This window comes from Dermacentor silvarum, chromosome 8 (assembly GCF_013339745.2).
Source record: "Dermacentor silvarum isolate Dsil-2018 chromosome 8, BIME_Dsil_1.4, whole genome shotgun sequence".
Taxonomy (NCBI): domain Eukaryota; kingdom Metazoa; phylum Arthropoda; class Arachnida; order Ixodida; family Ixodidae; genus Dermacentor; species Dermacentor silvarum.
This window is the reverse complement of record NC_051161.1, coordinates 141,688,345-141,701,665: the sequence shown is the minus strand read 5'-3', so window position 1 is coordinate 141,701,665 and position 13,321 is coordinate 141,688,345. Positions and strand designations below refer to the sequence as shown.

General features: G+C 46.5%; 1 protein-coding gene across 1 annotated transcript in view; it reads right to left on the bottom strand.

Moving 5' to 3' along the window:
• Positions 1-1,314: 1,314 nt before the first annotated feature.
• Positions 1,315-13,321, bottom strand: part of LOC119461736 (vacuolar fusion protein MON1 homolog A-like) — a 39,324-nt gene continuing 27,317 nt past the window's right edge. Inside the window, exons 7-8 of the mRNA XM_037723109.2 lie at positions 11,881-12,156; positions 1,315-2,081 (exon numbers count right to left, since the gene is read on the bottom strand). Coding sequence (XP_037579037.1) covers positions 1,941-2,081; positions 11,881-12,156 — 417 coding nt within the window. The 3' untranslated portion in view covers positions 1,315-1,940. The remainder of the gene's footprint in view (positions 2,082-11,880; positions 12,157-13,321) is intronic.

Genomic DNA, 13,321 nt, shown 5'->3' with positions numbered 1-13,321 from the left:
TAACCACTTCTTTCGCTGTCATCAGCATTAAATTAATGGAAGCCTACGATGTACTGCAGGGAGTTTGTGCTGCATACTTTTAATTTCTTTATTTCCTTCCCATCTTGTGCTCTAAACCAGTGCAACACAGGAACTACTGAAATGTATGTAATGCCTGGATAACAAGCATGCTTTAACTTATGCATATGCTCTGGCAGATTTTTTCTTTTTCTATTAAGAAAAAAAAATCATTCTAAGTTCATCGAAGCAACACAGTAGCACCTCATGAAAACAAGTGATGTTACTTGTTGCACACTCCAGCAATTGCTCTTCTACGTTGTCCAACTTAAGGGCTGCACCAAACTCACATTCTTTAAATGAAACATAGCTGTGCTTCACAGTTAGCTTGATGTGGCTCGATGACAACAAAGGCATCTGTGGTCTGCATTTTAATTTAGGATACAATACGTGAGCTGCAAGACATCATCCCTAGATAATGGTCCCAGGATTCCCACAGAGCAAAGAACTGGGAGCACAAGCCAACATCCCAGCTATGCATATCCACCATATTATTGCACGTATAACCTGCACCAAAAAATTTAGCTGTGAAGTCGGGGTGTGGATCATATGTGAATATCGCCTTGAGGTGCGACATCACGGCAGCTCGGCACGTGCTGCCCTCTCCCCACCCCTATGTGTATTGAAGCTCCCTTATCGTCTTCTTTATGGTCGCTCATTATTCTCCTCTTTACGGGTTGCTATTTTGTGTTGAGTAGTTAGCGAAGTGCACGCAGCGATAGCGATAGTGCAGGCGGCGCCGGCAAACTAGAACTCAAATCACGACGAGCTGTGCTCAACGGTCGTCCTTTACAGCGCAGCAGAAGCTGAAGGTTATCAGCATCGCCAAAGAGGGGGGGAACTGAGGACTTGGATGAGCCGTGAATCCGCGAATGGAGACTGTTTTTGCAAAGATGTGAGCATTGTTGTATATATAGTTATTTCCTCGGTTTATTCACAGAATTTTTTTCTCTCCAGCGGTTGTAATTGGGGGTGCGAGGTATATGTGGTGGTGAGTTGTACGCGGAAAAATACAGTAATTATTTCATCACTTTCACATCATAACCCACTACAAGCAATGCAGCACTAGCTATGTGAGCAATACTAAATACTAGTAAACACTGGTCGTGCAAGACTGGTCTGCTGCTCAAAACCAACACTCGGTAACAACCATTCAACATTACTTGGCAGTCGCACCGCACTTAGTATCTGTAAATGTTGTACCAAAGCAGCAACGTTCCCATCCTGGAGTACCTTGCAGTCAAAATGGATGCAATATTGTGGTAAAGAGTTCAGTTTTAATCAGTTCATTTTATTTTTTGCACTCGTCATTTGAGAACACAGCTCACCACAGAAGACAGTTCCTGGCAGTGGCGACAACATAACTGGAATTGGTGAATCGGGCTTCCTATTGCCACACAGAACTTTTCAGGAATGTCAGTTCTAATCCTCTACCCTGTACACCACTGTTTCCCTACATGGTGCAACTGCAGACGACACCTCTGCTGGCAGACGAAAGGTACTGACACAAAAGAGACTGAAGCTTCTTGATCAGTCTTGCTTGTTTTGTGCTCCATGTTTGACGTACTGCCGAGACTGCGTTCTCCCGAACAGCGTCACATGAGAGGACGATGACACAAGATCCAGCTTGGCTATGGCATCTAGCACGGCTTGCACCAGCCTCACGAGTACACAAACTCAGATGAGCCTGACTGGAGATAACTGTCAGCTTCTGTGTCTTTGTATGTGACGATGCACAGGAATGATCACAAGCAATGTGTGCGGAGACTAGATGACAAATGCTGACTGCGCTGTTCCTACGAAGCTGGAGACACCGGCCAGGAACATTGAGCAGCAGTAGCTGCCTCGAGACCTTCAGACACTGGCGTCTGTCCACGCAATGTTCACAGGGTGGCGTAACTCATGATGAACAGCCGCTCCTCTTCCTGCTTGATCCAGTGCAGCAGCTTGCTCATGGCACGCACCGCTATGTCTTTGCTCACCAACGGCTCAAAAGCTGCGTACAGCTCGAATCCGGCCATGTGCTGCAACAAAGAGCAGAAAGCGTCAAACAGCATACAGTAATCTCTCTTACCCACTAACATTTGCCGATTGATTGACTAATGTAGCTTAAAGTTCCAAAACAATGCCATGGCTATTAGAGACACCATAGTGGAGGCTCCTGATTAATTTTACCACCTGGAGTTCTTTGTTGTAACGTCCTCATTAGAGCTGTCCAAGAAAAAAGTACATGTTGATTTCGAAAGCCGCAGAATAGAGCAAGTGATTGTACGTTCCTTGCTGGATGCGGCAGAATGATGCAGTAAAACCACAATCTAACGAAGATGAATATAATGACTTATCAGAGACATTCGAATTTCCTTATAACAATACATTGTCCTTACAACAATATGTTCTCCTTACAACAATACATTCGAATCTCTTTAGAAGAAAGGTATTTTCGTATCTGACACGAGAATACCTTTGTTATGTCCAGTGTTTGTTATAAGTAGGGGCATGCAAGAATTTCAAATTTCAAGTACAAATTCAACCATCCAAGCTATTAGCTTCAGATTCGATTCTAGAATTCACTACTCGAAGTTGTTGAATACAGCTAATTCTTATTAAACGGATCCTCAAGGGCTCAGGTAAATAAGTTTCATTTATGAGGAGTTCCATATACCCAGAGATGGATCTCAAGGGTACAAAAGGTGCTCTTTTGAAAGAGGAAGATACTTCACAGCCAACAGCACATAATGGATGTAGCAGGTCCTATTACAAAGCTTCTTCTTAAAATGTTTCTACTTACACGGATCTGCTGACTAGAGCTAGCAGCATAATGCATTAAGAAGATTGCCATTGTAGTAAAGCAACCACTCTCGCAGTCATCGATAACTTTGATCTTCATCTCCAGTGTGAGCGTAATGTGCGGGCCGTTTCTGTGCTGCCATCGGAAATGCTAAGCAAACTCACAGCTCACTGAAATTGCCAACGCAAAGAAACCACAGCAAACCACAACCACGAGAGAGCCCACTAACCATCGTACCAACAAAAGCCAACAAAAACCACCTTGGCAATAACGTGGAGAATCGGGGAGAAAACCCAAAAAGAAAAGGTGCTAACAGCCATGCCTGTTGCAGTGCCACTGAGATTGGGTGCTCAGTCTCATTTTCAGTAATATTTTTAGTTAGTTCCATTTACCCAGAGTTGGAAAAGGTTCGTTTTAACTGACTTTTCTTGCATTGCCTTAATGCAAAACGAACCAATCACAAGGCTGTTGCTCGTTTAAGCGGTAACTACGTTTAAGCGATTACTGTTTACCGAGTTTCTACTTTATTTCTTTGTTTGTTTTTTTCAAATATAGATGCGATAAAAACATTTATTGAAATCTCAATGGAGGCAGGACAATGGATGTGAGGACTGTTACAAATGATTCTGCTGCAGGACAGCTGTGATTGTTGCGCAGGGGCACCGTTTATTGAGTGAATACAGGGGCCAGACAGTTTCTGGTCAACAATTTGCAACCATTCAATAAGAATGGCTTGCTTTTAGGCAGCCCTTGTATGAATTTGCTTCAGTTTATTATTGGGCTGATCTCGCCATGTTTGCACCTTTTTAAAACAATGTGTGGTGTTGTAGTATCCCACTTCTCTCCTTCAATGAACACAACACTGTACATGCACCTCGACCTCTTGTTTCATTTTTGTCATTGCCACAGTGCCTTATATCAGGGGTTCTCAAGTATGTTCGTTCCAGGGAACCCTGCTAAGCTTAATGAAGCACCAAGGACCCCCCCCCCCTCCATATAACCAAATTTAAATGTCCTAGTTAACCGAATGTCGAATTATCCAGGGTATCAAGAAAACAATAAATGAATACTTACTACGTCAACACACTTTTATTTACTGAATGGATCAGCAAATCTTGTTTCTATTTTGCACAAGTGCAGTGCGGAACCCACCGCGGTGGCTCAGTTAGCTAAGGCGTTAGCTAAGCACGAGGTCGCGTGATCGAATCCCGGCCACGGCGACCATATTTAGATGGAGGCGAAATGCAAAAACGCCCGTGTGCTTGCGTTGTAGTGCACGTTAAAAAACCGCAGGTAGTCAAAATTAATCCGGAAGCCCTCCACTACCAGAATCAGAACTGGTTTTTTTTGCACGTAAAACCCTAGAAAGAAGAAGAGCAGTGCGGAAGCTGAAATTCTCGTCATCTCATGACTGATTAGAGCTAGCAGCGGCGAAGGCCTCCCGACATCCTTCGCAGCGCGGCCGCGGCGCGTGCCTTCATCTGAGACGCGCTTTTCGCTACCGCGCGCACATCCCGATTATTTTTTAGCTAGTGAGCTGGTCGCCAACAAATTGTCCACCCATCGCGATGTAGCCGGTGCTCTTCATCTTCGACAGCTTTGCACTAGAGTCAAAGCGAAAATACTGCGTCCCGCAACCGCTGTGGACAAAACCACGGCCGTTATCGACGGGATCATGGACGGCGACCTTGCGGTTCAGAAGGCAGGCGGCTGACGCAAGCACCAAGTCAAAACGAAACTACGGTTTGCCGCAACAAGTGCGCACGACACCGCGGTCGCTATCGACGTGATCATGGATGGCGGCTACGCAGTTGTGAAGGCACGCAGCCGCCGCGCGCACCGAGTCAAAACGAAACTACTGTTTGCCGCAACCGCTGCAGACAAAACTGCGGTGGCTATTGACGCAATCTATATGGCACCGCGACTACGCACTTAAGGTACGTCCACACTACCTATAAAAACGCGCGCGCGGCGAGCGGTGCTGTCGCGCGCGGCAAGATTCACGAAAAGCGGCAGCAACGCGCGAATGGGTGCAAGACCCATTTTTTTTGCGGCAGCCGCAAGACGAGCACCAATCAAAAGCGAGCCTCGCTGTTGTGGCGCCACCTGTCGCACAAGCAAATAATCATAATGTATGGGCTCTGAGATCGAACAGTGACGTGCACGCCATAAAATATCAGAGGCCATGTCCAGTCAATGAGGCCGTTTTCGTTAATATCTTCCCATACCGCTGTCCGCTTTCTGGCACGTCGGCGTTGCACAAGCAAAGAACACGCTAAGATTATAATGTTCACAGTCACCAATACGTCATCCAGATCTGACCTCTCTGAGCTTGAGCGACTCCCAGTGAAACGCCGAAACAAAGCAACTGCGACGAATAACGGAGCTACTCGCCACTGTAATGGAGCGTGCGCTTTCACGAGAAGTCTCGGAAGAGAACGAGGCGAAACGGGACGTCAGGTGGTGTCATGTGACTGCTGCGTCCCGCAAAATGCGGGTCAGTGTGACATTCGCAACGCATTTGTGCCGCGCGCGACAAGCAAGCGCGTGTTTTTGTCGCTAGTGTGTACGTACCTTTATGAAGGCACGCGTGCAGCCGCCAACACGGTGTTACGTGCGGCGATTAACAAAAGAATAAAGGCTTTGAGGGCACAATTAGGCACGAAGAGTTCCGGGGTTGCTGTCAATCACGTATCGCGTACGGTTGCCGCTGAGGACTATAGCGATGTGCACTGCGTCGCTTCGTTTTTGGACGCTAGCGCCGTTTTTGCTCTTTTGCGGCGCGCATTTGTGGTGCTCCGCACATTAATTTTTTTATTCCTCCGAAGTATACGTCAGTGCACACGCTATCGGCACCTACCCTATCTACAAACGGGAGAAATGCGCATGGTGGTAAGTTACGGCCTATGAGATTCAAGTCCGAAAGCTTAGGCGCACTGCCCATGGCTGCCCGTTTTCGGAGGTTGAGTGGCTACAAGCTGCTTGCGGATTTATTGCTCAGTTCGCGCGCTTCCGTTACGCACTGTGAAGTGCTTTTTGACACTCGGGCATGGGTAATTGAGGTTCTGTGGATCGAGCGCACCTCGTGTTCACCGTTTTAGCCACTTGGCGAGCGCGGGACCACGAAAAATTTATCAGTGGCTCGCGGAACCCCAGGGTTCCATGGAACCCACTTTGAGAACTCATGCCCTATATAATTGAAAGCAGCTGTTTATCATTTACAAGCTGCTTAGTTGTCTGGGCACCTAACTGTGGACAGTATTACATGCATGTGTCAATGTACATTAGCCTTATTTCTTTTTTTTTACCCTAACGAACTCTGCGCAACCTTATTTCATGTTGCTTTATAAGTGAGAAAATAATCTATATGAGATTCGTTTTCAGTGGTCATTTTTCTTCAATATTAATACAGTCGAACCTTCTTATAATGAAGTGACGTCCAACACAAAAATACCTTCGTTATATCCGATATTCGCTATAAGCACACATACTCATATTGGAGGGAACAAATTTGAGAATTTTATATTTGCTTTGTTATATGCGATGGTTCGTTATACAGTCCACATAGGCGTGCGCAGGATTTTTCATTAGGGGGGGGGGCGGCGAGGTTTCCCCAGAGCCCCCCCCCCCCCCTTTCAATCAACGCACTTCCACTGATGTCCTTCCGCTCATACTGTAGTGCTGAGACGAGATATGGTTATGAAACGTTTCTTTCAACAATATTGAATTGTAACATATACAAAATTTTATTAACCCTTTGAAGGTCGCATTATTTTGAAAAAAACTTTCCCAGATGGTCAAATTAGTTTATTGTGGATATTGAATGTACAAAATGTATAAAGTCGGGAATAAATAGTGAAAAAAAATTAGAAACAGTATTTTGATGTCGGCATCACTCGGAACTCCAAATGTTCCATAATATATCAGTGGCGTATTCCTTCAAACACGGTTCTACGCACAGCGCCTTATCGCGCAAATCAAGGTAGCGCCAATCAAAGAGCAGCGCCAATCAAGGTAGAAATCAGCTTCCGCCGCATCTGCAAGAGAGTGCCGACAAAGAGAAAATTCACGTTTCGCGCGCCTCCGTTGCGATCATTCGGCGGAACCGAAACCGCGTAAGCGCGTTGCCGCAGAAAGCGAGAATACCTCGTGATTGGCGCTGATAAACAAGCTAAGAGCGCCAATCAAGATAGAATCAACTTCCGCCGCCCCTCCAAGAGAGTGCCGACAGAGAGAAAACTCACGTCTGGCGCGCCTCCGTTGCGATCACGCGGCGCAACCGAAACCGCGTAAGCGCGTTGACGAAGAGAGCGAGGATACCTCGTGAGCGGCGCTGATAAACAAGCTAAGACAGCGCCAATCAAGATAGAAATCAACTTCAGCGCCACTGCAAGACAGTGCCGACGGAGAGAAAACTCGCGTTTCGCGCGCCTCCGTTGCGATCACGCGGCGGAACCGCAAGCGCGTTGCCGCAGAGAGGGAGAATACCTCGTGAGCGACGGTGATAAACAAGCTAAGAGCAGCGCCAATAAGGTAGAAATCAACTTCCGCCGCCCCTTCAAACGTTTCGAGCGCCTCCGTTGCGATCACGCGGCGAAACCGAAACCGCGAAAGGGGTGTCGCCGCGGTCTGCGCGACGCACGCGCTGAAACTAGAAATCAGTTCTGTTTATCTCCGCAAGAAGGTAGCACAAATGTCAAACGCTTCTTGTAAGTCCTAAAAGGTGGCAGCACCTCCCGGTAAGCATGCATCGTCATTATGGCGCAGTTGGTTTCACTTTCTTGTGAAACGTCCGCAAAGAAAGACAGTCCCTGAGCAGCTGAGGTGTCAGTGACACAACGCGCGTACAAATTCTTTCTAAACCAGAGAAAGATACGACACATATGAGATCTTTAACAGCACAGAATATTCAAATATATTGCCTCAACGTGACTCTGCTAGTATTGAAAATATAGTATACATACAGGGCAAATGCATGGGTGCACCTATACATAGCGAAAGCTGTCATATGGCGTCTGCAACATTTATGCAGAGGACGAAAAACGCCACCCAATACACAACGTAATGGCAACGCTTAAAAGCACGAGAATATACCGCAGATTAAAAATACGAGAAACAGCAAGTTACAATATTTAGTAATTATTGAAGATAAACGCTATGACATGTCATTTTTTTTCTTCTGAGCATCCAAATGTACAGTTGATAATCTTACTTTCTGGCACTTGATAGAAACATGTAATAGAAACAAGGGCTATAATTACTTTTTTTGCACAAGATAACACGCACGCATTATGTCATGCTCAACAAACATTATACAAATTAATGAATATGTTATGTGGTGGTAAATATATTTTATGACTAGATTACTAAAAATGCGTAGCACGTGGGAGATATAGTACTTTTCACCAATCGTGAAAAGTCTAAAGCAAAAATCTACGCGATTTTGTCGCGAACTGTTCGATGACTGACTTAGAACTTGTTGACAATGCAATCTGTTCCTCAACGAACAGTAAAAGCAGCCACTCGAAGCCGGTCATGACTCATAGTTGATCTCAGCTTTGTTTTCATAATGGCGAGCTTTAAAAACGTCCGCTCGCATGAGCAGCTAGTGACAGGGACAACTGTGAAGCCTTTAAGGATTTAAAAAAAGTCCTTATAAACTAATGCTCCTAGGCCGTTTTGTTGCAACCAGTCTAGCCATTCATTACAGTCACCGAGCTTTATGTGCTCTGTGCCAACCTGTGCCTTCAGTAAGTGGAGGCGGGAATGTCGAATGCTACGTTAGACGCCTTCCAGCTCGGTAGCGGACAGTTGCAATCTAGAAAAACGCGTTTTTCTATTAAGCATTCTCTTGGCACGAAATAAGTACTACGAGGTTTCTGTAATGGTGGTTCTTGCAGCAGTCCGCGTGAACCTTATGTTTCCCTTTCGTGCCCCTTTAACAATAACAGGACCGGCACGACTGAGAAAAAATATGGGGCCAACTTTGCGCCCCCTCCCCCACCCCCCGCCCCCTAGATGATTAGAAGAGGCGGCCGCCCCCCCCCGTGCGCACGCCTATGGCAGTCCACTTCAATTAATTCAACCCTGCCGACTAAATAGATCGAATTATCCAGTGGGTCGAAGAAAACAAGAAGCAAAAAGGTGCCAGAACACACTGCTGATTCATTTGGCAGTACAGTGTAGACCGCTTATAACGTAAGTCACCGGAGTCGCGAATATCCGCACTATAAGCGGTACCGCACTATAACCAAAGCAACAATTTTCAAGGCCCGCACATATGCAAAACATGTGCACCGAGCCGCCACGCTTATGTGACAGTCGAGGAATGCGGCTAGAACGTTTGCATTCAATTTACAGTCGAATCTCGTTAATTCGAACCAAATCACGCGGCGGCGCCTCCGACCAGCATTGCTCCTGGCACCGCCATAGAGTAAAAGTTTAGGAGAGACCCCTCAAGGCTCAATGTCGCGCGCGAACAAAACAAAAAATGAAAGAAAAATAAATAGCGGCGGAAATTTCACCCTCTCTCAAACGGACAAGGTCGCCGATTCTGCGTTGCGCCGGAACATGCGTGTACGTGCCGACGTCTCAGCCACGCTACCGTAGACACGCATAGAAAATGGCAGTGAAGCCTTCTTTCTCCTTTTTGCTTCTTTTACTTTCTAGTCACGTGTTGACCTTGCACGCTGCGGCTACGGCATAGAGGGAAGCAGCGGCACTGTCCCAGGTCGGCCAACGAAACTGCCCCCATGCCGGCAAACGCCCGCTTCCCGATAATGACAGAAAACTAAACTTCGGGGAGCTGGCGCCGGGCCGGCTGGAGCGGCGGCGTCTGCACGGCGGTGGGCGCGCATGGTAACAGTCGAAAGTGAGGGAGCTACGAGGGAGGGCGAGGGGAGCCACCGAAGCGGCAGAGTTGCCGAGGCGAAATCCGCTTCCCTGCCGTCCTCCTCCCTCACGTTCCACAGTCTCCGCTTGCGCCCTTCACCGTGATGTGCCGGCGCCGCCCGCTGCCTGAAGTTTCATTTACTGCAGTTATCTTGAAGCGAGCGTCGGATGTCGTTGGCATTTTCACGGCCCTTGCTCGCTATGCGCGCTGTGATATTTCACGACTCGCACTCAAGATTCTGGTTTCAGCCTCACTGGCTGTTCGTTCGCACCACGTGCCCTTCTCCTCCACTTCGTCTCTCTTTCTTCCTCGAGCACTCCTTGGGGCGCCCGTTTGAGGAGAGCGTTCGCCGTCTCCGCTGACTTCCGTACTCCCAGGCAGCCGCACTGTAACCGGTATTTCGTTTCTCGCAACTGCACTATAAGCGATACGTGTATACATGGAGTGCTATGGGAAAATTAACGGGAGTCTGAAAAGACCGCACTATATCCGGTCCTGCACTATAATCGGTTACGTTATAAGTGGTCTATACTGTATTAGCCCGATCTAAGCACACAACCTCCAAATCAAACGCGCGGACACTTTCTATGCGCCTAAATTAGAAAACTAACGAATTAAATGACATTAAAGCTCCTAAACAAAGTAGAAATCTAACATGTACCAAATTTTCTAGCAAGAAAAAATGGGCAAGGGTCATGTGTTGCACAATGGCGGCTGGTTTCCCAACGTCAGCTTCGCCGCACGGTATTAAGAGTCAGCTTCGCCGCGATGCATCCGTGTTGTGCGGTAAGGCACACCCACGCCGCGAAGGCGGTTTTGGTTCAGTGTTCAACTGCACCATGCAGGCAATCTTGAGCCAAATTTTCTCGAAAAAAAAAGGGGGCCGCGCATTAGCAATGGGTAAATACCATAATCAGACATTGTAAGCTACTTATTGCTTGAAAATTTTCCTAAGGCAGGCCGAAAATAAACGTTTTTGATGGAAGATGACACAATTTTTACACATTAATTGTCCCCTAAGCTCCATCAAAACAGATGCTGCCACTAAAGCAGTCACCATAGGGGTCAGGCGCATTTGTGCTGAAGCTCAAATTATCTGCTGAAGGCCAATTTTGGGATCGAAATAATGAATTTAGGCCTATAGAAATGCATGGGAGCAGGCCGGGAATTTAGGTTGGAATCAAATTGACCAAAAAATCAAATTAACTGCAGTCAAATTAACAGAAGTCTACTGTATCAGTGTTCGTTATATTGAGGTCTGACTGTATTTGATTCGATTTGGAAATCTCACTATTCGAACACCCTTAGTTAAAAGCATACACAGCAGCAAAATACCAAATTTGTGATCATAATCATGTGAAAGAAATGCAAGCATGATGGCTTCAAAAGGCCAGCACATGTCTCCGGTGGATTTTAACAGCCAATTGGCGGCTTGTCGTGCAGGCACGTGACACAGGAACAACAATAAATTAAATGCATGCACTTTGCATTGTTGTTCATACACAACTATGCAATTGGTGAGATCACACGAGATCACCATGTTGGTTTGTTGGGTGCAGTCCTACCAAGCCAAACCACAGTCTTTTTGCACATGCGCGTCTTGGATGTGCCATTTCAACATGGAGGCCATGCATTTCGTGTTGCGCTTGCTAACTACAGTCGCTTACCTAGACTGCCATAGACTGCGTAACAAAGTAAATCTAGAAGACATCTCGGCAAAATCAGTGTGTAATAAATATATGCTTATAATGAAGGCATTTTCGTATTGTATACAATTTCATTACCATGAGGTTGGACCATATTTGGCTCGCATGTTCATAGCACATTTTCTCACCATGCTCTTCAAGAAAGAAAGCTCTGCGTCTATTGTCCTGTCGAAAAAAGAACAGCTTTATCTAAACAAAATTATGTCTCATTTGCATACGCAAAGGCTGTGAATGTGTGCAGTGGCAATGTTTTTTGCAACCCCCGCACAGTGACTGCTGTTTATGCATCACTATGTACTAAAGACCAGTTGAAGTTCTGTGTTTGTCCTGCGTGTCTCGCTCTGTCCCATCTAAATTTGGGGCGTAAAATCATGTTCCACAATGCTCATAAAGTAATGCTCAAAAAGTGTCGTCCATTCAACGTCCATCGCACATACCCATCCCATGAGCGTCTCCCTCCCCGTGGCCCAGAAGAGGATCTTGAGTGGGCAGGCCGGCTGGTACATGCGATGGTGCAGGAGCCGGTACAGGGCCAGCAGACGCCCGGGGTCCTTGGAGTACGGAGGCTCCAGCCGCGGACTGCTCAGCTGCGCGCCGCTCTTGCTCTTGTAGAGGAAGTGGTAGAGCTCGGGCACGCCTGCCTCGCGCGCACTGTAGCCGCCGCTTACAGTCGCTTCCCTCAGGGCCTCCAGGCAGTTCTTCCGCTGCAGGCTCTGTAGCGCAGAGCAGCACAAACAAAAAAATAAGGGGGAGGAAGAGAGGGCAAAAGCTTGCTCAGTTTTGTAAAACTCGGGGCAGAACTTGACTAGAAGTGTAGCCATTCAAGCGAATTGCATGATGCTGCAATATTTTTTTTCTCCGACTCTCACACGATAACAAAAGAGTCTATGGCGTGAAAGTGTGACATAGGCTGGGAGTAGTGAATGACAACTTCTACAAAATGCTACAGGGACGAAATTTTTAAAATGTGTGCGTGTGGGAACGGAGGGGGGGCAGAGAGAGAATGTTGAATAAGGCATAGCACAGAGAGGCAAGCTACCAGTGTCAGAAACACTGAAATGAAAGCATTGGCCATTCAATATTACGGACTATGGTGGAGAGACGGGGAAACACATTACCGCTATGTGTGCACCTCTCTCTCTCTCCTTTTGTTTTTGTTCATCGTGTGTCACGTATATTAAGTCTTGACTAGAAGTCTTGCCAACATCTAAGCACTTCACACAAGTCCGTCTCTTTTTTGCCACGACAATGATGATGTCCATCTTTTAAACGCATCCCTACTCCCATTGCTGTTCTTTCTTCTTGCTCCATTAGCACTGCATTGTAGTCAGTACTTGTGCTATCTTTGTATTACCCCAACTGTTCAGTACGTTGTGCACTGCTACAACTTCTTGAATGTATTGTGACATATTTTGTCACCTTCTTACCACAGTCCTTAAGACCAAATGATCAATGCTCATTCCTGTAGAAATGATACCAATTGCTTTCCTTCCTGTGACATACCTTGTTCGATACCCCCCCGCCTTCTTTCGTTTTATTCCATCCTTGTGCTTTGCTGTAGCATTTTATACAAGTTATCATATATTACCCCAACCTTATGTAACACTTCACGCCCTTAACTCTTTATGGGCGACACCGTGCAGGCAACACACCAGGAAAGAAAATGTATTGCCGAGTTTCGGCACAGAGTGGAGTTAATGGCTATATGTCTTCAGCCAACATTGAATGACAGGCAGCAAGCGTCATTGGTTGGTTCAGAGAAGGAACACAGGTTGAGGAATCAGAAGTTTGGCACACGACTTGCTTTCTTTTGAAAGCACGGTCAGTTTAGACCGATGCAAGGTCTTGAGCTGCAGTAGTATCACACACATACACGCA